The sequence below is a fragment of the Hylobates moloch genome, unplaced genomic scaffold (genome assembly GCF_009828535.3).
Source record: "Hylobates moloch isolate HMO894 unplaced genomic scaffold, HMol_V3 SCAFFOLD_1, whole genome shotgun sequence".
Taxonomy (NCBI): Eukaryota; Metazoa; Chordata; class Mammalia; order Primates; family Hylobatidae; genus Hylobates; species Hylobates moloch.
In genome coordinates this window covers 148,313,357-148,338,144 of record NW_026652276.1, presented here as the reverse complement: position 1 = coordinate 148,338,144, position 24,788 = coordinate 148,313,357, and the positions used below count along the sequence as shown (strand labels likewise).

General features: G+C 39.8%; 1 protein-coding gene across 1 annotated transcript in view; it reads left to right on the top strand.

Moving 5' to 3' along the window:
• The window catches only part of ABCB5 (ATP binding cassette subfamily B member 5), a 163,251-nt gene extending 159,705 nt beyond the window's left edge, over nucleotides 1–3,546 (top strand). The window contains exon 28 of the mRNA XM_032753440.2: nucleotides 1,967–3,546. Within this exon, the coding sequence (XP_032609331.1) occupies nucleotides 1,967–2,164 (198 nt within the window). The 3' untranslated portion in view covers nucleotides 2,165–3,546. The remainder of the gene's footprint in view (nucleotides 1–1,966) is intronic.
• Nucleotides 3,547–24,788: the final 21,242 nt, after the last annotated feature.

Below are 24,788 nucleotides of genomic sequence, written 5' to 3'. Positions count from 1 at the left end.
TTTCAAAATGTTTTTTCATTCAAGGAAAGAGACCAAGAAAAATAACTCTTCTATTTTATTATTATTCCAGTGATGCCAAACAAATTAATAAGGTAATTCATATGGGTAAAAGAGTAATCTACACTGCAGTGTCAGAGCCTGAGAGCTATTCTACCTTCTACAGACTCAGCCTAGTATGAGCAGGAAACAAGGAGGCAAAGGGACACATGAGAAAATACTTGCACAGCAAGCTTCTCCAGCTGTTTGATTTTGCTATGTCCTTATCCTCTAGGAGTTTCTTGCACATGTAGGCACTTATTTAGTAAATGAACATTGGTTAAATGAATGATAATCATTAATATTTGTAGAGTATGCATTACATGCTATTATCTCAGTCTTCACAACAACATGACGAATGAGCTTCTTGGATTAGCATGACCATTTTACAGATTAGCACACTAAGGCTTAGAAAGATTAAGTAACTTCTCTAAATTCTAATGGAGGGTATCTGACCTAAGAGCCAAGGCAGTTAATCCCCCCATGATTGCTACTTGCAGATGATTATTATCCTTGATTCTCAAAGCAACAATGTGTTATGAAAAATAAATGACAACTAACTTTTGGGATCAGACATATCTGGGCTGTAATCCTTACTTCATCAGTTACTAGCAGTATGACCTTGGTCTAACCTCAGTTCAGTTATCAGAAAAATAAAAATACTATCATTTTATGAGGTTATTGAAAGAATTTAAATGAGATATCCATCTTGGGAACATTTTATACATTCAACAAATATGGGTTTTCACCCTCCACTCCCACTTTCTCTACATAGCGTCAAAACCTCACTGTTGGCTGAAATACTATGTTAACAGGACAGTTCTACAGCTAAATCCTACCAAAAACAAAACAAAATCTATGAGAGAAAATTAGGTAAATAAATTAGACAATTCTACTTAAGTATACTACTTAGAAATACTACTTCCTGACTTTGAGTTTAGAACTACTTAAAGAAATAATAGTAGAAATTTGAGTAGCATTAGAACTACTCAGCCGGGCGCGGTGGCTCACGCTTGTAATCCCAGCACTTTGGGAGGCCGAGGCGGGTGGATCACGAGGTCAGGAGATCGAGACCACGGTGAAACCCCGTCTCTACCAAAAATACAAAAAAATTAGCCGGGCGTGGTGGCGGGCGCCTGTAGTGCCAGCTACTCCCAGAGGCTGAGGCAGGAGAATGGCGTGAACCCGGGAGGCGGAGCTTGCAGTGAGCCGAGATTGCGCCACTGCACTCCAGCCTGGGCGACAGAGCAAGACTCCATCTCAAAAAAAAAAAAAAAAAAAAAGAACTACTCAAAGAAATTGTAGTAGAAATACTACTATAATTCTACTTAGAAATACTACTTCCTGACTGTGAGTTTAGAACCACTAACATATAAACAACTATTTCATTTTTATTCATTCTCACAAATGCTTTTCCACTGAAAGTCTTACATAATGTATCCGTAGTTAATCTTTCTTTTTTTTTTTTTTGAGACGGAGTTTCATTCTTGTCACCTAGGCTGGAGTGCAATGGCGCGATCTCAGCTCACGGCAACCTCCACCTCCCAGGTTCAAGCGATTCTCCTGCCTCAGCTTCCCAAATAGCTGGGATTACAGGTGCCCGCCACCACGCCTGGCTAATTTTGTATTTTTAGTAGAGATGGGATTTCTCCATGTTGATCAGGCTGGTCTCAAACTCCTGATCTCAGGTGATCTGCCTGCCTTGACCTCCCAAAGTGCTGAGATTACAGGCATGAGCCACCATGCCCGGCTGTAGTTAATCTTTCTAGATTTCTATTGAGTAGGGTGAATATTTTACAAGTAGGGCAATTCCTTTGGGGACAAGCAAATAAAGCAAAGAATGTTATTAGATTATCTTAATTGATTTGACTTAGGTAAGTTTACTAACATCTAACTCAAACTGGTGATCACAGGTCTTTCTCTCTTCCAGGTGGTTCAGCATGCCCTTGATAAAGCCAGGACGGGAAGGACATGCCTAGTGGTCACTCACAGACTCTCTGCAATTCAGAACGCAGATTTGATAGTGGTTCTGCACAATGGAAAGATAAAGGAACAAGGAACTCATCAAGAGCTCCTGAGAAATCAAGACATATATTTTAAGTTAGTAAATGCACAGTCAGTGCAGTGATGCTGTTGAGGTAGCACATATTTTGATATTCATGTAATGCAAAGAAGGAGTACTTAGTAATTACTTGGCAAGCTTTGACCTCTTTTATTGCATATATCAATACCTAGAATCATGCTACTCAAGTACATACATGTTCTATTCACACACCATCTGACCTTCAGATTTTTAAAAGGAAGCAAAAATATGCTTATTTCATGTAAGTGAAATAATGCTTATATCCTTCACTTTATAAAAATATTCTAGCACATTTGCTTGTAAAGCAGTTTTCTACAAAATGAATTTATTTCCCATCAACTTCTGCTATAAAATCAGAAATATGTTTCCAGGGGGAATATTATCCAGTTAACCCGGTTGAAGGTTTTAGCAAAGAGAGTGTAAGATAGAGTGGGGCCTGTAGCTTTGCAGGGAGAGTATCTTTAACTTGGAATTTTGTTTTGCAGCATATATTACAGTACTTTTGCTAGTCCCTTTTCTCCAGAACATAGGGACTTCTCTCAATAAGTATTCACTATTTCTCTAAATTTTATTCTATTTTTTTGTTGTGCAGGGAATAGAAAGTATTACGATGTAAAATTTCTGGGAGGATTAGGTAGCTATCTCCTACTTCACCACTAAGTGAAGTGCCTCACATGAGCCATCCCAAAGATTCATTATTCCAAACTTTGGGTTTGGCAGTATAAGTCACAGGCCTGCCTGTTTATGAACTTACTTACTTAAAATTAGAGCTACTTTTGGGCCAGGTGTGGTGGCTCACGCCTGTAATCCCAGAACTTTGGGAGGCTGAGGAGGACAGATCACTTGAGGTCAGGAGTTCGAGACCAGCCTGGCCAACATGGTGAAACCCCATGTCTACTAAAAATACAAAAATTAGCCAATCTTGGTGGCAGGCACTTGTAATCCCAGCTACTTGGGAGGCTGAGGCAGGAGAATCATTTGAATCTAGGAGGCAGAGGTTGCAGTGAGCTGAGATCACACCACTGCATTCCAGCCTGGGCAACAGAGTGAGACTCCATCTCAAAAAATAATAAATAAGAGCTACTTTTATTGCGGGTGAAAATTTTTAAATGTCTTTTTCTATAATAAAATAATTTCCTTAAATTTTATATATACTTTATCATATATAATGTGTAAATGATTTTAAAGTTCTGTGTAAATAACAATATTGGTAAAATGAGCTACATTTTCAACTTACTGAAATATGTAATGTCACCTGGTGATTTTATCTTTATTCTTCAGTGTGTTTTCTTCCATTCACACATTTAGCTAGCCTCTCTAAAGTGTACTCTACCAATAATTGAAATCTTATTAAACAAAATTAAAACCAATTATATATCATGCTGCTTTCTTTAAAATGCAAAATAAAAATAAGATTGGGGACCTGAGAATCAGATGCATTGTTTAGACGCATTGGCACTGACTGCCATGTGGTTATTTTGCTATGCATGGATATAGAGCTCTTGGTAGCTTCTCTTCCCAGGGTAGGGTAGACAAGAGGAAAAGAAAAATACAGTATGGACATGCTCAGAACCTCAGAGCAGGAGCACCACAGGCTCCAATTCTGTAATCCCTCCTAGAGGGGCAAATACAGTACCTGAAATGCCTGCTTACCCTTTGAACCTATCAACATCTGTCCCATACCTACAGATATCAGTAAAACACATTACTTTCTAATGTATAACCCTGCTAGTTTTTATTTCCATTTTATTTCCAATGAGTTTAAAGAATGCTTCACAGGCAGAATTCTCATCAATAAAGCCACTGCCTGCACTGGACCAAGCAACCATGCTGAGAATTGGGGTCCCAAAGAGTTTGTAAGGATTTGTAAGGTTATCAGCTAATGAAGGCAGAAAGTAGGTAGAGATCAACTACTTTTTAGGGGTTGCCACAGTTTAAAGATTTTTCTTTCTTTTTTTTTTTTTTATTCGGAGTTTCGCTCCTGTTGCCCGGGCTGGAGTGCAATGGTGCAATCTTGGCTCACCATAACTTCTGCCTCCCAGGTTCAAGCGATTCTCCTGCCTCAGCCTCCTGAGTAGCTGGGATTACAGGCATGCACCACCACGCCCGGCTAATTTTGTATTTTTAGTACAGACGGGGTTTGTCCATGTTGGTCAGGCTGGTCTCCAACTCCCGACCTCAGGTGATCCGCACGCCTTGGCCTCCCAAAATGCTAGTATTATAGACATGAGCCACCACGCCAGGCCAACAATTTAAAGGTTTAAAATTGCTGTACTGTTCTTAAAGTTGTGTTTAAAATATATAATTTTCATTAAAACAATAGTTATCAGTTTTATAGGCATGACTTTTTATGACTTTTTAATTCTTGCACTTTTCTTTTCTTTCTTTCTTTCTTTTTTTTTTTTTTTGAGACAGACTCTAGCTCTCTTGCCCAGGCTGGAATGCAGAGGTGCAATCTCAGTTCACTGCATCCTTGACCTCCTGGGCTCAAGAGATCCTCCTACCTCAGCCTCTCAAGTAGCTGGGGCTACAGGCCTGCACCACCACACCTGGCTAATTTTTGGTTTTGTTTTTTTAAACACAGGGTTTCACCATGTTGCCCAGGCTGGTCTGGAACTCCTGGGCTCAAGTGATCCACCCCAGTAGGCCCCAAACGTACTGCGATTACGGGTGTGAGCCACCTCGCCCTGTGTCCTACACTTTCCTTTTCTTTTCTTTTTTTTGGGGGGTGGGGGAGATGGAGTCTCACTCTGTCGCACAGGCTGGAGTGCAGTGGCGCGATCTCAGCTCACTGCAACCTCAGCCTCCCGGTTCAAGTGATTCTCCTGCCTCAGCCTCCCAAGTAGCTGGAATTACAGGTGTGTACCACCACACCTGGCCAATTTTTGTATTTTTAGTAGAGATGGGGTTTCACTATGTTGGTCAGGCTGGTTTCGAACTCCTGACCTCGTGATCCACCCACCTCAGCCTCCCAAAGTGCTGGAATTACAGGCGTGAGCCACTGCGCCTGGCCCCTACACTTTTCTTAAAGCAAGGTATTCTGTAGCCAAAAAAGAAGCTGAATTAGGCCAGGTGTGGTGGCTCACTCCTGTAATCCCATCACTTTGGGAAGCCGAGGCAGGAGGATCACTTGAGGCCACGAGTTTGATATCAGACTGGCCAACATGGTGAAATCCTGTCTCTACTAAACATACAAAAATTAGTGGGGTGTGGTGATGCATGCCTGTAGTCCCAGCTACTCAGGAAGCTGAAGCAGGAGAATCATTTGAACCTGGGAACCGGAGGTTGCAGTGAGCAGCGATGGTGCAATGCGCTCCAGCCTGGGTGACAGAGGGAGATTCTATCACCCCTACTTTCCACTCCCATTCCCAGCCCAAAAAAGAAGCTAAATTAGGAATTGATATTTTTATCTAAACAAATAAATAAAATGGTACTTCAGCAGATGTTTTTATTTTTATAATTTTAACTTTCATTTTTGATTCACAGGTACATGTGGAGTTCCTTTTACATGGGTATATTGCATGATGCTGAGGTTTGGGATACAATTGATCCCATCACCCAGGTAGTGAGCACAGTACTCAACAGATAGTTTTTCAACCCTTGGCCCCCTGGCTCCCCACTCTAGTAGTCCCTGGTGTCTATTGTTGCCATCTTTATGTCCACACTTCAGCAGATTTAAATGTAAGTTTTACATGTTAAATCACTCATTAAATATTTTATAAATTAATTATTAAATAATACCATGCTTAGGTGTATAGCTTACAACTTGGTATTTACTAAAGGGCTTTAAGCAACGAATGCCAGATTATTCTGGCACCAAATCAGTGAATTTAAGACATGTTGTCTTCTTATAGTGCCTTGGATATAGTAGATACTCAATAAATACTAGGTGATTCAGTTTGAAAAGTCAAAAATCATAGCAGGTATGCATTACTGCTACTAAGATGAGCACACACTTACTGAAAAGATGACCTGGTGGGCTTCAGTTGTTTTGCATCAACAATCATGTATTAGAATCTCCCCGTCATGGGTATTATCAGTCATTGGTGACATACTCGATAGTTTACTTCTAGGCTAGGCTTGTTTAAGTCCATAAAAACTTTTTCTTTCCATTCGGATGGCAATTTTAATTTTAGTTAAATAAATTTTTAATTTTATTTTAATTAATTTTAGCGTTTTATCATAGTTTATGAGTTGGTTTAATTTATTTAATTTTGAAATAATTTGGTATTTGAGCATACATTGCCTGATTTATTTTAGAACATTGTGAGTCTAATTTCCCACAAGGCTTTTGTCTAGATTAAGGCATATTCCATAGTTTCAAGGACTTCTGGTCTAAGGCAAACACTGATTTCTGCCAGTCATGACTCATAGCCTACTCCTTACTTGGATTGACCTCAATCCAAACTGTCTGAGCATCCTTGCCCTTTGCTTCTCCTCTACCTCTGGGCTTGGATATAGTTATAAAACAAGAGACTAGAAGAAAGAATGAAACACCAGTTTAAAACAACATAACAAGGCCGGACGTGGTGGCTCATGCCTGTAATCCCAGCACTTTGGGAGGCCGAGGTGGGCGGATCACCCGAGGTCAGGAGTTCAAGACCAGCCTGACCAACATGGTGAAACCCCGTCTCTACTAAAAATACAAAAATCACCCAGGCATGATGATGCATGCCTGTAATCCCAGCTACTTGGGAGGCTGAGGCAGGAGAATCACTTGAATCCGGGAGGCGGAGGGTGCAGTGAGCCAAGATTGCACCATTGCACTCCAGCCTGGGCATCACAGGAAGACTCTACTGCAAAAAAAAAAAAAAAAAGAAAGAAAAAGAAAAAGAAAAAACACCTGGCCTAGAAAATCCTAAATACAATAAAGGCAGCTGTCCAGAGAGATCAAGATCCATCAGAGTCATCTGTAAATGTTAGTGTGTTATAGCAGGGGTCCCCAATCCCCAGACCACGGACCAGTACTAATCCGTGGCCTGTTAGGAACCGGGCTGCATAGCAGGAGGTGAGCAGTGACTAGGCAAGTGAAGCACAGTCGGAAGTGAGCAGTGGGTAAGCAAGTCAAGCTTCATCTGTATTTACAGCTGCAGCCGTTCTTCATGGCTAGCATTACTGCCTAAGCTCTGCCTCCTGTCAGATCAGCGGTGGCATTAGATTCTCAGAATAGCATGAACCCAATTGTGAACTGCACATGCGAGAGATCTGGGTTGCATGCTTTTTATGAGAATCTAATGCCTGATGATCTGTCACTGTCTCCCATCATCCCCAGATGGGACCATCTAGTTGCAGGAAAACAAGCTCAGGTCTCCCACTGATCCTACATTATGGTGATTTGTATAATTATTTTATTATATGCTACAATGCAATCATAATAGAAATAAAGTACTCAATAAATGTAAAAATGCACTTGAATCATCCCCAAACCACTGCCCCGCTTCCCCGGTCCGTGGAAAAACTGTCTTCCAGGAAACTGGTCCCCGATGCCAAAAAGGTTAGGGACTGCTGTTACAGTAGCTCTCAGCCATCAAATCTTATCTGTTAAACTGCCCTTCCTTTGTAAGAGGGAGGGCTGCTCAGTGAGTCTTAAAATAATTGAAACACCAGTGAGGATACTAGTGGAATAAAAACAATTTAACAAGGATAAGGTATGACACAAATGTCACTGAAAAGAAACAAAACAACATCACACCTGTTGTAAAACTAACCCAGCCAACTTATTTTATATATTACCACTCCTTAAAACAAGTTATGGTATGTTCTCATGTTAAATCAACTTAGGTCATAGCTAATAAACTGATTTGCAGCCTACTCAGTGTGGCAGTTTCATAGCATGCAGAGTATATCATAGCGTTCCATATGACCTACTCTATGAAAATACTTCCTAGGTTATTGTCAACTTATGTATTCATTGCTTTGGTTCTGAGCTCTTATTCCAAGAGGGTTTGTGAAGTGGAATTATAAATTGATTGGAAATAGTCCAGAGAGGAAACAGGGAAGATTGGAAATGGAGGAATGAGGGTAGAGGGTTTGGGGTATACAGTAGCTTTCAAGCCTTTATTTATTTCTCTGCCATTTGTAATAATTACCACAAATTTTAAAGCACATTTAAAAACCATAATTACGAAAAATGCATGGATCAACCAAATATCTATAAATAGTACCTCGTCTATAAATAGTACCTCAACTTGCCCCCTTTTAGCAAAACCACACTGATGAAGCCCGTATTACCTTCCTAATGCTGCTGTAACAAATTATCTAAACATAATGATGAAAGAATACAAATTTATTATCTTACAGCTCTGGAAGTCAAAAGTTTAAAATCAGTCTCTTTGGGCTAAAATCAAAGGTGTCATTCCTTCTACAGTCTCTAGAGAAGAATCTGTTCCTTGTTCTTTTTCCCAGTTCCAGAAGCTTCTAGACGGCCTGCATTCCTTGGACCTCTGCTTCCTTCATCAAACCTCCATCTCTCTCTACCTCTGCCCTCCTCTTACTCTTATAAGGACCCTTATGATCACACTGGGCCCTCATGGATAATCCAATATAATTTTCCCATCTCAAGATTCTTAAACTTAAAAAAAAAAAAAAAGATTATTAAACTTAATCACATCTGCAAGTCCCTTTTGCCATGTAACGTCACATGTTCACAGGTTCCAGGAAAGAGGATGCAGACATTTGCAGAAGGCTATTACTTAGCCTTCCACAAAGCCTACCTATTTGAATTTTTATTCCATGGAGAAGGCAAACCAAATTTTTCACAGCTTTGCGTTGAGTAAAAGCTCACTCCAACGTCATCATTATACACAGAAAGAGCAAAAACTCACATATCTGGCCTTCAAGTCATGTGCTTTTTCCATTGCAAAATGCTACTCCTACACTGATGCTGGGCCAGGACTTGGAAAGTGTTTGTCTTTCTCTCTTGTGCTACCAAATTCCTCTATTGCTGCTATTTCCTTTTGTCCTAGACTAGATTTATTTACTAAAAGCTTATAGTAAATTCTACTTTTCTTTTCTTTTTTTTTGAGATGGGCTTTTGGTCAGCCAAGCTGGAGTGCAGTGGCGTGATCTTGGCTCCCTGCAACCTCCACCTCTTGGGTTCAAGCAATTCTCCTGTCTCAGCCTCCTGAGAAGCTGGGATTACAGGTGCCCACCACCACACCCAGCTAATTTTTGTATTTTTAGTAGAGATGGGGTTTCGCCACATTGGCCAGGCTGGTCTTGAACCCCTGACCTCAGGTGATTACCCGCCTCAGCCTCCCAAAGTGCTGGGATTATAGGAATGAGCCCCTATGCCTGGCACTAAATTCTACTGTCTTAGTATCATTATTCTTTCTACTAAATAATTTTATCTGCCAGCAAGTTAAAACGGCATCGTTAATACAGTAAGTATATGAGCTTTCACAAACTATTGAGCCAGTACACTTTTGAATTTTCCTAAAACTATTTCAGACTACTGCTTCTAATGATGGCCGATTTTTTTAAATGAAATGTTTCATATGGCATGTCACTTTCAGTACATCATCTCATTTAGTCCTCACATTGACTCTATAAAGGCAGATATTATTGATACTATCTATTTTTAAAGAAAACTAAACCTTAAGGAAATTAAGTAACTTGCTGAGAGTTAGAATCTGATTCAGAACCTTTTCTTTCTAACACGAGAGCCTAGAGTCTTGACTGTAGCACCAAGGTCTTCTGTCCACAATTTATTCAGGCAAGATAGCTGATGCAGTCATGGCTCACAGAATGCACTGGGTCAATGTGGGGATCAAACCAAAATTTTGGCCGCAGCTGCATGGTCTAATTAACCAGGCACACCCAGAAAATACTCTGTATCCACATCCCTAAAACAAGATTGAACTCAGCTCAAGGTAGGAGATCTGTTTTTCCTTTAGTGTTTACTTATATATATAAGTCTTGGGGATTCAGATACCTTTTGTATGGAGAAAATTGCAGAAATATGAGAATTTCAAGTCAAGAAAAATGGAGAAAGCAGCACACTTCTTAGAAAAAAGCACAGTACTTTGACTATAATGTCTGTGGAAATATTCTGAAAAGCATCGCCAATGAAATTGAGCTTGCTGGGCACATTTTCTTAGTGACTTATACTTAATTATCAAGGTTCAGTTTAATTCTACTAAGTGTTTTTCTTTTTAAACTGTGTGAGTATCTGCTTAAAGAAGATGTTAGTTGGGTGGAGCCAAGATGGCCGAATAGGAACAGCCTCGGTCTCCAGCTCCCAGCCCCAGCAACACAGAAGACGGGTGATTTCTGCATTTCTGCTTGAGGTACCGGTTTCATCTCACTAGGGAGTGCCTAACAGTGGGTGCAGGACAGTCGGTGAAGCGCACTGTGCACGAACCGAAGCAGGGCGAGGCATTGCCTCACTCGGGAAGCGCAAGGGGTCAGGGAGTTCCCTTTCCTAGTCAAAGAAAGGGGAAACAGACAGCACCTGGAATACCGGGTCGGTCCCATCCTAATACTGCGCTTTTCCAACGGGCCTGGAAAACGGCACACTAGGAGATTGTGTCCCGCACCTGGCTCGGAGGGTCCTATGCCCACGGAGTCTCCCTGATTGCTAGCATAGCAGTCTGAGATCAAGCTGCAAGGTGGCAGCGAGGCTGGGGGAGGGGCGCCCGCCATTGCCCAGGCTTGCTTAGGTAAACAAAGCAGCCAGGAAGCTCGAACTGGGTGGAGCCCACCACAGCTCAAGGAGGCCTGCCTGCCTCTGTAGGCTCCACCTCTGGGGGCAGGGCACAGACAAACAAAAACTCAGCAGGAACCTCCACAGACTTAAATGTCCCTGTCTGACTGACAGCTTTGAAGAGAGTAGTGGTTCTCCCAGCACGCAGCTGGAGATCTGAGAACCCACAGACTGCCTCCTAAAGTGGGTCCCTCACCCCTGAGCAGCCTAACTGGGAGGCACCCCCCCAGTAGGGACAGACTGACACCTCATTTGGCTGGGTACTCCTCTGAGACAAAACTTTCAGAGGAACTATCAGACAGCTGAATTTGTGGTCTCACGAAAATCTGCTGTTCTGCAGCCACCGCTGCTGACACCCAGCCAAACAGGGTCTGGAGTGGACCTCTAGTAAACTCCAACAGACCTGCAGCTGAGGGTCCTGTCTGGTAGAAGGAAAACTAACAAACAGAAAGGACATCCACACCAAAAACCCACCTGTACATCACCATCATCAAAGACAAAAAGTAGATAAAACCACAAAGATGGGGAAAAAACAGAGCAAAAAAACTGGAAACTCTAAAAAACAGAGCACCTCTCCTCCTCCAAAGGAACGCAGTTTCTCACCAGCAACGGAACAAAGCTGGATGGAGGATGACTTTGACGAGTTGAGAGAAGAAGGCTTCAGACGATCAAACTACTCTGAGCTACGAGAGGAAATTCAAAACAATAGCAAAGAAGTTAAAAACTTTGAAAAAAAATTAGAAGAATGGATAACTAGAATAACCAATGGAGAGAAGGGCTTAAAGGAGCTGATAGAGCTGAAAGCCAAGTTTCGAGAACTACGCGAAGATTGCAGAAGCCTCAGTAGCAGATGCGATCAACTGGAAGAAAGGGTATCGCTGATGGAAGATGAAATGAATGAAATGAAGAGAGAAGGGAAGTTTAGAGAAAAAAGAATAAAAAGAAATGAACAAAGCCTCCAAGAAATTTGGGACTATGTGAAAAGACCAAACCTACGTCTGATTGGTGTACCTGAAAATGATGGGGAGAATGGAACCAAGTTGGAAAACACTCTGCAAGATATTATCCAGGAGAACTTCCCCAATCTAGCAAGGCAGGCCAACATTCAGATTCAGGAGATACAGAGAATGCCACAAAGATACTCCTCGAGAAGAGCAACTCCAAGACACATAATTGTCAGATTCACCAAAGTTGAAATGAAGGAAAAAATGTTAAGGGCAGCCAGAGAGAAAGGTCGGGTTACCCACAAAGGGAAGCCCATCAGACTAACAGCTGATCTCTTGGCAGAAACTCTACAAGCCAGAAGAGAGTGGGGGCCGATATTCAACATTCTTAAAGAAAAGAATTTTCAACCCAGAATTTCCTATCCTGCCAAACTAAGCTTCATAAGTGAAGGAGAAATAAAATACTTTACAGACAAGCAAATGCTGAGTGATTTTGTCACCACCAGGCCTGCCCTAAAAGAGCTCCTGAAGGAAGCACTAAACATGGAAAGGAACAACCAGTACCAGCCACTGCAAAAACATGCCAAATTGTAAAGACCATCGAGGCTAGGAAGAAACTATAGCAACTAACGAGCAAAATAACCAAAATAACTGGCTAGCCATATGTAGAAAGCTGAAACTGGATCCTTTCCTTACACCTTATACAAAAATTAATTCAAGATGGATTAAAGACTTAAATGTTACAACTAAAACCATAGAAGAAAACCTAGGCAATACCATTCAGGACATAGGCGTGGGCAAGGCCTTCATGTCTAAAACACCAAAAGCAATGGCAACAAAAGCCATAATTGACAAATGGGATCTCATTAAACTAAAGAGCTTCTGCACAGCAAAAGAAACTACCATCAGAGTGAACAGGCAACCTACAGAATGGGAGAAAATTTTTGCAACCTACTCATCTGACAAAGGGCTAATATCCAGAATCTACAATGAACTCAAACAAATTTACAAGAAAAAAACAAACAACCCCATCAAAAAGTGGGCAAAGGACATGAAGAGACACTTCTCAAAAGAAGACATTTATGCAGCCAAAAAACACATGAAGAAATGCTCATCATCACTGCCCATCAGAGAAATGCAAATCAAAACCACAGTGAGATACCATCTCACACCAGTTAGAATGGCCATCATTAAAAAATCAGGAAACAACAGGTGCTGGAGAGGATGTGGAGAAATAGGAACACTTTTACATTGTTGGTGGGACTGTAAACTAGTTCAACCATTGTGGAAGTCAGTGTGGCGATTCCTCAGGGATCTAGAACTAGAAATACCATTTGACCCAGCCATCCCATTACTGGGTATATACCCAAAGGACTATAAATCATGCTGCTATAAAGACACATGCACACGTATGTTTATTGCGGCACTATTCACAATAGCAAAGAGTTGGAACCAACCCAAATGTCCAACAACAATAGACTGGATTAAGAAAATGTGGCACATATACACCATGGAATACTATGCAGCCATAAAAAATGATGAGTTCGTGTCCTTTGTAGGGACATGGATGAAACTGGAAAACATCATTCTCAGTAAACTATCGCAAGGACAAAAAACCAAACACCGCATGTTCTCACTCATAGGTGGGAATTGAACAATGAGAACTCATGGACACAGGAAGGGGAACATCACACCCCGGGGACTGTTGCGGGGTGGGGGGAGGGGGGGAGGGCCAGCATTAGGAATAATACCTAATGCTAAATGACGAGTTAATGGGTGCAGGAAATCAACATGGCACATGGATACATATGTAACAAACCTGCACATTGTGCACATGTACCCTAAAACCCTAAAGTATAATAAAAAATAAAATAAAAATAAAATAAAAAAAAGAAAAAAGAAAAAAAAAAAAGATGTTAGTTTACTGAGATTTCAGAAAAGCCAAAGTTAGACAAACAATTGGGTGATTAAAACTGTAAATGCATGCATTGACTGCTGCACTGTTAGACTTAGGGAAAGTCTAATAAGCCAGTCTGTGTATTTTATATTTATAATGATGGAATTCCATTATTTATGAGCCAGGTAAAATTTGCTACTGAATGGGGGTATTTCATCTAATCAACTTTACTACATCACAGTAAAACAATACATGGCTGAAATATTTTCTACCCAGTTGAAAGTCAAGAAGAGATTTTAGGAAAATGGTTGAAACTGTTAAATTACCAGAAGGTTCTGGACAAATGAAGCAAAAAGAAGGATGGAAGACAGGAAGACAGGCAGGCAGGAAGGAAGGAAGGGAGACAGACTGAATATTTGAATACACTCAAACAATTTTTAAAAATGTAATACACACTAGTAATCAGCTTAGGACTGGAAGTATAAAATACTCCACTTTTCCGAGGTTAAAAGTGATACACATTTAAATTTATTTATTTATGTTTTGAGATGGAGTTTCGCTCTTGTTGCCCAGGCTGGAGTGCAATGGTGTGATCTCGGCTCACTGCAACCTCTGCCTCCCAGGTTCAAGCGATTCTCCTGTCTCAGCCTCCCAAGTAGCTGGGATTACAGGTGCATGCCACCACGCCCGGCTAATTTTTGCATTTTTAGTAGAGATGGGGTTTCATCATATTGGTCAGGCTGGTCTTGAACTCCTGACCTCAGGTGATCTGCCTGCCTTGGCCTCCCAAAGTGCTGGGATTACAGGCGTGAGCCACCACACCTGGCCTACACATGTAAATTTAAATTCCTAGTCCTACAGCCCCAGTTCAGGCAGAATTACACCTAGTCCACATTAGTTTCATAGATTCCTTTAATCTCTAATTTCCTAGAGCTATGTCTCCCTGAGAAGAGACGGGTTAGTGAGTAACAAATTAGCCAAAAAAAAAGGGGAGGGCAGGGAGCCTGGCTCTCATAAGAGCCAAAGGAAAAGAGGAGAAGTGGAAGGTAGTCATCAAGAATCAGAGCATGGTCAACATGGTTCCCAAACATGCCAAAGAAGAAACCTCCAAAGTAATAAAGATAAATGTGTTCAATTAATAACTCTGGGAAATCCATGTGGACAATGAGAAATGCAGACAGAATTGTCAAATGGAATGTTTCTTTTTTTTTGAGACGGAGTCTCGCTGTGTCGTCCAGGCTGGAGTGCAGTGGCGCAATCTCTGCTCACTGCAAGCTCCGCCTCCTGGGTTCACGCCATTCTCCTGCCTCAGCCTCTCCGAGTAGCTAGGACTACAGGCGCCCGCCACCACGCCCGGCTAATTTTTTTGTATTTTTAGTAGAGACAGGGTTTCACCGTGGTCTCGATCTCCTGACCTCGTGATCCGCCCGCCTCGGCCTCCCAAAGTGCTGGGATTACAAGCGTGAGCCACCGCGCCCGGCCTAAATGGAATGTTTCTATCACTTAGTAGTAGTAACAATAAGATAATGTGAAATGCCAGGCGAGGTGGCTCACGCCTGTAATTCCAGCACTTTGGGAGGCCAAGGTGGGCTGATCACTTGAGGTCAGGAGTTCAAGACCGGTCTGGTCAACATAGTGAAACTCCATCTCTACTAAAAATACAAAAATTAGCTGGGCATGGTGGTGGACGCCTGTAGTCCTAGGTACTTGGGAGGCTGAGGCAAGGGAATCACTTGAACCCGGGAGGCAGAGGTTGCAGTGAGCTGAGCTCGCACCACTGCACTGGGTCACAGAGCGAGACTCCATCTCAAAATAATAATAATAATAATAATAATAATAAGAAGAAGAAGAAGAAGAAGAAGAAGAAGAAGAAGAAGAAGAAGAAGAAGAAGAAGAAGAAGAAGAAGAAGAAGAAGAAGAAGAAATAATAAGCTAGAACTATTAAAATAAATTCATATTTATTGAACACACATATATCAGGCTTAATAAGTGGTTGAGCCTTTTAGGCATTAACTTACTGACAAGAAGATACACTCTATTGTTATTCAAATTTTACCAAATGGGGAAACTCCGAGGCACTGGGTAGTTAAGGAACCTTACCAAGGTCAAATAGCAAGGAAGTGACATAATGAGGATTCAATGCAGAAAAATCTGACTCCACAGGCCACACTGAGCTGACTCCATAGGCCACACTGAGCTAATTCATTGTCTCTCTAAGATGGAATTGGAAACAGTAAGGTACTTTTGAGTTGTACATATAGAAGTAACTTGCTGTTTGCCTCCTCCTTACATTGCAAAAATACAAAGGTACACAGTTCTTCTTTGGTTATTTTAACACGAAACTAGATTTTTTCTGCCCACCCACATTCTGAAAAAAAAATCTTGTACATAACCCAATTACAGCTTGGAAGCCTTAGAAATACAGCTGCTCCAGCAAATTACACATTTTCCCTGTGATTCTTCATTTTTCTCTACCTTCCAAAAAACATACTCCCAAGTGTATGGGGAGATTAGACCCTGGCTTCTACACAGATTGTCTCTCACTGTTGAATCATCCCTGCTATCTTTATTTTCAGGGTGTTTATTGAAATTCTTTTGTTCCATTTGCAATCCCCTTGCTGATGTATCATTCCTCTCTTTAGTTAAGATTTTAAAAAATCTTGATAGCTATATCGTGCTAAAACCAAGACAGACTTACAAGTATTGAAACTGAAAAAAAAAAAGTATTAACACATGCATTGGGTGAAGTGTTGGCTAAGATGGAGTCATCAAAAGTGGTTTGGAGCCGTGCACAGCAGTGAGCACCTATAGTCCCAGCTACTCAGGAGGCTGAGGCAAGAGGACTGCTTGAGCACAGGAGTTCAAGGCCAACCTGGGCAACATAGTGAGACTCCATCTCAAAAAGAAAAAAAAAAAGTGGTTGCAGTTTGCTTACATATAGTGAGGCTCCTAATCATATGAGTGACTTTCTAAATATTGTAAAATAAATACAGCTTAGGACTGGAAGTATAAAATACTCCATTTTCAAATCCTCAGAAAACCTAAAAAAAAAAAGGGATACACATTTAAATTTATTTTATTTATTATTTTATTTATTATTTATTTGTTTATTTTTTTGAGACGGAGTTTTGCTCTTGTCATTTACAAGTAATGACATTGTTTTAAAATTGCGATGTTTTGTGATGGGCTATAAAATTTTATATATTTTCATATATTACCAAAAGTTCTTATGACATTAGCCTAGACAAAATAAAACCATTTGGAGAGACCACTAATAAATTATATCAGAAACCCAGCATAAACAAACCAGCAAGAGAAGTGCAAATATTGCAAAATTTTGATCATGCACTTCTGAAATAGAAAGACAATACACCATGGTTTTTCTCTTATATCTATTGTATTTCAGGTTGCTCCTTCAATGAAAATTGGAACCTTTGCAGAAAATCCAGTCTATCAGACAAGAGTTAACCTTTTTCCATATTATTTTTTATGTAGATTATAGAGCCAAAGATAAAAAACAGTTAGATGTATTCAAGTAAATTATTCTGAAATGCCTAACATCTTAGTAGAGCATATAAACTAAGGACCCAACAGCTCACATCTAGCTCTGGGTCTGGGGTCCACTGAGTGGCATCAAAGAGGTACAGTGATGAGCAAACTTTTAAGAGAATGTCCATAGCTGGTGTCAGAATATCAAAAGAGTTTGTTAATCCAAAAAAGGATGAGAAGCACTGTTCTAGACAAAACAAAACCCTGTCTACAAAATCAGTCACTTTATATACAGAATTCATGAGTAGGAGTTTTAAACTGGAGTATGGATGGAACAATTAATGAAGTTCAATAAATGCTAACTTATTTTCTCTCTTGTAATATACAATAGTTTTAAAAAGACATAGGAGGTGGGGCACAGTGGCTCACATCTATAATCCCAGCATTTTGGGAGGCCCAGGCAGGAGGATCACTTGAGCCTGGGAGTTGAGACCAGCCTGGGCAACATAGTGAGACCTCATCTCTACAAAAAATAAACAAAATTAGCCAGGCGTGGTGGCACGTGCTTGTAGTCCCAGCTACTCGAGAAACTGAAGTGGGAGGATCGCTTGAGCCTGGCAGGTCGAGGCTGCAGTGAGCCACAATCATGCCACTGCACTTCAGCCTGGGTGAAAGAAGAAGGCCCTGCTTTGAAAAAAAAATTTAAAAAGACATAGGCTCTTGCCTCCATTTTTTAGTCTCTTTTCGGTGTGTTCTGAATTTCTTATATATAGTTAAAAGAAAGAGCTGTTACTTTTTTAAAAGTCTATCTAGCACCATCAGTGAACCCTTTTAGAATGCTATACAAAATGCAACATTTAAATTTGCTTAATAATCAAGTAAATCTATTTGAAGACCTCTGCCCCCTTGTAATAGTTTTAGACAAAAATAGGTAAGATTTAATTCTGGGTAAATATATGTACACATACAGATCAAAGTTTAAGTTATTGTGACACACTTTGAGCATTTTAAAATTATAAAACTATAATGCCTACATATTGTTAAATTTTTAAATAGTTAATTTTAGAGTCAGGGTAGGATGATGGAGTGATTATTTTTTTCAAATGACGACTTTTTTCTTAAAGAAATAACACAAGAAGGCCAGGCTCGGTGGCTCACCCCTGTAATCCAGCACTTTGGGAGGCCAAGGTGGGCGGATCACGAGGTCAGGCGATCGAGACCATCCTGGCTAACATGGTCAAACTCCATCTCTACTAAAAATACAAAAAATTAGCCAGGCGTGGTGAGTGGGCGCCTGTAGTCCCAGCTACTCGGGAGGCTGAGGCAGGAGAATGGCGTGAACCCAGGAGGCAGAGCTTGCAGTGAGCCGAGATCGGGCCACTGCACTGCAGCCTGGGTGACAGAGCAAGACTCCGTCTCAAAAAAAAAAAAAAAAAAGAAAAATAACACAAGAAATATTTTACTTTTGTTTTACAATTATAAGTTCTCAAATTATGACTGTGATTCATGATCATGTGCAAGGCTTATTTTTACCCCAAATAAATTACTGAACAATAAGTAAGCATTCAGTATTTGTTTATTTAATTTTTATTTTTAAACAAAAGCAAAAATATTATTTAAAACATCACTATAAGATAAGCTTGTGTCTACTACAAGCTGAGGCTGTATTAGAGAAATCGTGTTGTCCAAGCTCATCATCCTTTTTCCCTTCTCTCCCCTCAACAAAAAGATTCAAGACTTCTTCGTGTTGATATGTAAACATTTCTTTCAAGTGCTAATGAATATGTCATTTTGGTATTACAGAACTTCATACTTGCAGAAGAATAACTCAATTATATAGCATTATATAAGAAACTTGACTTAGAAATAATGATTAACTAGATCTGATTTAACTGTTGTATGTTATTTCTCCAATGGCCACAAAACACCAGAAGTTTCATTTTTATTTTTATTTTGTGAGACAAAGTCTCACTCTGTTGCCTTGGCTGGAGTGCAGTGACACAATCTCAGCTCACTGCAACCTCTACCTCCTGGGTTCAAGTGATTCTCCTGCCTCAGTCCCCCACCCCTTCCCAGTAGCTGGGATTACAGGCACACGCCACCACACCTAGGTAATTTTTGTAGTAGAGACAGGGTTTCATCATGTTAGCCAGGCTGGTCTTGAACTCGTGACCTCAAGTGATCCTCCTGACTGGGCCTCCCAAAGTGCAGGGATTATAGATAGGCATGAGCCACTGTGCCCAGCCCAGAATTTTTAAGTAGATCGTTTTGTCTAGCTATCATAGTTTATTCAAATCAAAGTCATTATCTATGGTGGCCAGAAATGAATGAATTTGATTTAAAGGTCAATTTTGTAGCTTCATGCACCCAGAGACCAAAATATCTACCTAAATCAGTTAATAAAGTAAAATACAAAAATCTTTTTTTTTTTTTTTTGAGATGACGTCTTACTCTATCACGCAGGCTGGAGTGCAGTGGCGCGATCTCAGCTCACTGCAAGCTCCGCCTCCCGGGTTTACACCATTCTCCTGCTGCAGCCTCCGGAGTAGCTACGACTCCAGGCGCCAGCCACCGCACCCGGCTAATTTTTTGTATTTTTAGTAGAGACAGGGTTTCACCGTGGTCTCAATCTCCTGACCTCGTGATCCGCCCGCTTCGGCCTCCCAAAGTGCTGGGATTACAGGCGTAAGTCACCGCGCCCGGCTTTAAAATATAAAAATCTTAAGTTTTTTTGGCATTCTGTAGACTAATTGATTGATTGAATTTTTCTTTCTTTGCTTTTTAATCAGTGAAAAGCTTTTTTCTCTCTCTGTCTTTTTTTGTTTGTTTCTACAACTGGTCACAAAGTTACAGCTTTTATAGAGGGTGCCACAGAAAAAGACACTTAGAATTTAAGATTCAGATATGTTCGATTGAATCTATATTTTAGTATCACATGACAATGCAAAATAATGTCCACTCTTTACTGAAACAATAGGTTGTTCCCCCAAAATTCCTTTGTGAATAATAACATAAAGTTGCATTTTGCCAACTTACTATAGTCAATCTAGGACTAATAAAGGGAAAATGACTTTCCAGTCCCAGTTTAAAGGAACTATGTGGTACAAAGGCTTGAAGTGAGTTTCTGCTTCCATAATCAGCACTCTCTTCCCACAGAACATACTGCTTGGCCAGATCTTCTGCCTCATTTTGTGGTCAAGGGGACTCTCTTTCTCAAAGCAGGATAGCCACAGAGAAACAATTCATGAAAGAGGACATTAAAATGGCAAATAAACATATGAAAAAAAGTTTAGGAATCTAAAATTTATTAGACAATAATGAGATTCATTTATTTTTTAAAAAAGGAAAAAAAATTAAGAGTTCAGGGCTGATTCTCTAAATCACTGTTTGTTGGAATATAAACTGCTACATACTTCTTGGGGAGTAATCTAGATCTAGATCTAATCTCTATCTAGAGCCTTTAAAATGTTCTTATTCCTCAGGAATTCCTTCCTTTGGAAACAATCAGATATTAGAACAATAAGTCATGCACAAGGATGTTCAATGCAGCATTGTGTATAATATTGACCATGTGGAAAAAAACTAAATATTCAGTATTACAGGAGTAGGTAAAATTTTAATATATGCATATTTAATATATGCATCCCATACAGTATTTTTAGCCATTTAAGATAAAGCTTGCAGAGAATTTTTTTTTTTTTTTAGACAGTTTCACTCTGTCACCCAGACTGAAGTGCAGTGGCACAATCTCGGCTCACTGCAACCTCTGCCTCCTGGGTTCAAGAGATTCTCCTGCCTCAGTTTCCCAAGTAGCTGGGATTACAGGTGCCTGCCACCATGCCCAGATAATTTTTTTTTTTTTTTTTTTGAGACAGTGTCTTGCTCTGTCACCCAGGCTGGAGTGCAGTGGCACGATCTTGGCTCACTGCAAGCTTCGCCTCCCAGGTTCATGCCACTCTCCTGCCTCAGCCTCCCGAGTAGCTGGGACTACAGGCACCCAGCACCACGCCCAGCTATTTTTTTTTTTTTTGTATTTTTAGTAGACACAGGGTTTCATCGTGTTAGCCAGGATGGTCTCAATCCCCTGACCTCGTGATCCGCCCACCTCGGCCTCCTGATGTGTTGGGATTACAGGCGTGAGCCACCGCAGCCGGCATGCCCAGCTAATTTTTGTATTTTCAGTAGAGACAGGGTTTCATCATGTTGCCCAGGCTGGTCTCGAACTCCTGACCTCAAGTGATCTGCCCGCCTTGCCCTCCCAAAGTGCTAGGATTACAGGTGTGAGCCACTACAACTGGCCGATAATTTTTAATAGTAAGGAAAATTTATTTTAATATTATGGCGGGGAGGGGAAAGCAGGTAACAATCTTGCACATATATGTGAGAAAAAAATCACATAGAAAAAAGGTTGTAGGTAACAACACAATTGTTGTGTCTAAGAAGTAGGATTAAGGTAATTTGTTTTCCCTGCTTCTTCACAATTTCTTATATTTTTCAGTGAGCATCCAATTGTCTCCAAAAAAACTTACTGAAATGGACAATCTATGGCTTAGGATGGAGGTGATATGATTAGACAAATTTGTACTTATATATGAATGCTTCCCTTATAATTCACAGAAGCAATTATATTTTTAAAGAAATATTTATTAACCCAAATGAGTATCTAATTGGTTTTATAAAACAAAGTAAAATGGAAAGATAAGTAGGGTAATTTGTGGGAGCCTGTACACTATTTAACTTCCCAGGGAGTGCTACTATCAAGCCAGCCTCCAAAATAAGATTTCCTAAGCTTTCCACTTTCCAGTTTCTCCTGAACCCTCATGGTAATAGCTATATCACCTGGTAAGACCAAAATCTAAAGAGTAGCTGTCCTTTGAGCCTGGATCCTTGATATATCTTCTGTTTATGGGTAAAAAAATTCCCCGTATTGTTCTTAAAGATTTATCTGATTGGTATACATGGGCTGTTAATACTGTTTTCTTTTTTTTTTTTGAGACGGAGTCTCGCTCTGTCACCCAGGCTGGAGTGCAGTGGCGCGATCTCGGCTCACTGCAAGCTCCGCCTCCCGGGTTCACGCCATTCTCCTGCCTCAGCCTCTCCGAGTAGCTGGGACTACAGGCGCCCGCCACCAGGCCCGGCTAATTTTTTTGTATTTTTAGTAGAGACGGGGTTTCACCATGGTCTCGATCTCCTGACCTTGTGATCCGCCCGCCTCGGCCTCCCAAAGTGCTGGGATTACAAGCGTGAGCCACCGCGCCCGGCCGTTAATACTGTTTTCACTTATTCTGTATAAGGTATACGAAGGCAAGATAGAGGAACCTTAGATGCCAGGGTCACTCTCCCTCTCATCCTTACTAGCCTGTATTCTGTATAAGCTATACAGACTTTTAGTCATTACTTCCGGGCATAATCACAATAATTATCAAGAGATAGAAAACTATTAGAAAAATTAAATTAACAGCATAAATGAACCAGCAAACAAACTGTTACATAAATATAATGGCTTGTTTCTTGAGAAAAATGGCATGAATAAATAAGTGTTATTACCTTTATTTCCTAAAGCAATACTTCAACGGGAAAAAAAGAAACCCTCCTGCAACAGAAAACTTCTTAGCTTCCGATTCTTTGGCTATAATTTATGGAATACTTAGTAAATAAATTTGATACATAAGTACTAGCGCTACAACTTGTATATGACTTCTAGAAATACAGGATTCCACATTTTGTACAAGTTAAGTGAGAGCGATTCAACAAGGGGGTGGCTGTAAAGTACCTGAGGAACAGAATTTGTAAGAGCAAAACTTAACTATAGAGTCTCAACTGCAAAAATATAATAAACCAAAATGAGATTTTTTTTTTAGATATCTCCTTTTTTACAGCATTAATATTAGAAAGAAGGTGGAGAGGTTGACCAGCAATCATTAGCATAACATTTTTTTCTTGGAAGCTAGGTAAATGTAGGTTTTTCATAAGGTAGAGTAGTACTAGTGTTCTAAATGTGTAAGGATAGTCCAGAATGAAGCCAAATGAGTTGAAAAAAAAAAAAGAAAAGAAAAAGAATAGGAAAATAAAATTTATATTTTTACCCTCCAGGTAACAAGCAAATCTTAATGTCCTGTATTAGAACAAGTAAACCCTCTTTATGTCCTGTATGCCCCTTTTAAAATAGTACAGAATGCTACTATAAGCTTTCATGAACAGTCACAGGCTACTTTATTTTTACATAATTCTTTTTTTTTTAGGTTTGTCCTTATAGATATGTAAAATGTATTTTTTAAAAAGAAGCAAAAATGAAAAATCAGCATATTTAAATTTGGATTTCAAAAAACCAACCAATCATTTTTAGAATATGACTCAAATATTGCATGAAGCATATTTATATTAAAAAATGATTTATTGTTTATTTGAAATTCAAATTTTACTGAATATCCTGTATTTTATCCGGCAATTCTAGGTATAGTGAGAATGTATTTTAAATAAAGAATATTTTCTTTTTTAATGAAATGCCTTACAATCTTACTTAAATAAGACAAAAATATATGCAAATATATTACTCCATGGAGTATAGAAGATACATTTATCTAAACTTGACAACAAAACTATTGAGTTTTAAAAAAGTCTTGCTCTGTCGCCTAGGTTGGAGTGCAGTGGTATGATCTCGGCTCACTGCAACCTCCACCTCCTGGGTTCAAGGGATTCTTCTGCCTCAGCCTCCTGAGTAGCTGGGACTACAGGCACGAGCCACCATGCCTGGCTAATTTTTGTATTTTTAGTAGATAGAGGGTTTCATCATGTTGGCCAGGCGGGTCTTGAACTCCTGACCTCAAGGGATCCACCCACCTCAGCCTCCCAGAGTGCTGGGATTACAGGTGTGAGCCACTGCGCCTGGCAAGTTTTAAAGGTTTCTATACTCTGACAATCTCAGGTTCTTAGCAAAAGTGATCCTAAAGTTTAAGTTTTAAAATATGGGGGGAAATTAATTTAATTAGATTTATTTATTTATATTTTTGTAGTAACTACATTAAAGAAAATAATAATGATTAAGTCATTTTAAATTATAGGATCAAAAATAGGTATAAGTAACAAACAGAATATTACTATTTTGGATAATTTGAAGTGAAAATATGGACCATTTAAAATTTAATCTGATGCTTCCATACACAAAATAAAAATGCAAAATGAAACTAAATATGTTTTCTTAGATTTTAGTTAACCATGAAAGAAACAAAACTTCGTTATAAGAAACTATATCTTAAAGACATATCCGTGAGGAATAGCTTTCTACTTAACCTAATAATTTAGTACATAGTCTGTCTTGGAGGCAAACCCCAGCTGATATAAGAAGCTGAAAAAAAAATGGTCAGCAGTTTTCTAAGCTACAACCTACCACTGACTGATAGGCGATGCATTTTTTATTTTTTTTGCCTTTATTTCTTCATTAAAAAAACTCAACTATATCAACATTGATTTCTTACATTTGACAAGTATACCATCATAATGTAAGATGTTAACAATAGGAAAACCACAGGAACTCTCTATATTATTTTTACAACTTTTCTGTAAATCTAAAATTATTCCAAAATAAAAAGTTTACTTAAAAACTGAAGGGAAAAAAAAACATGCCACTGCTTTTGC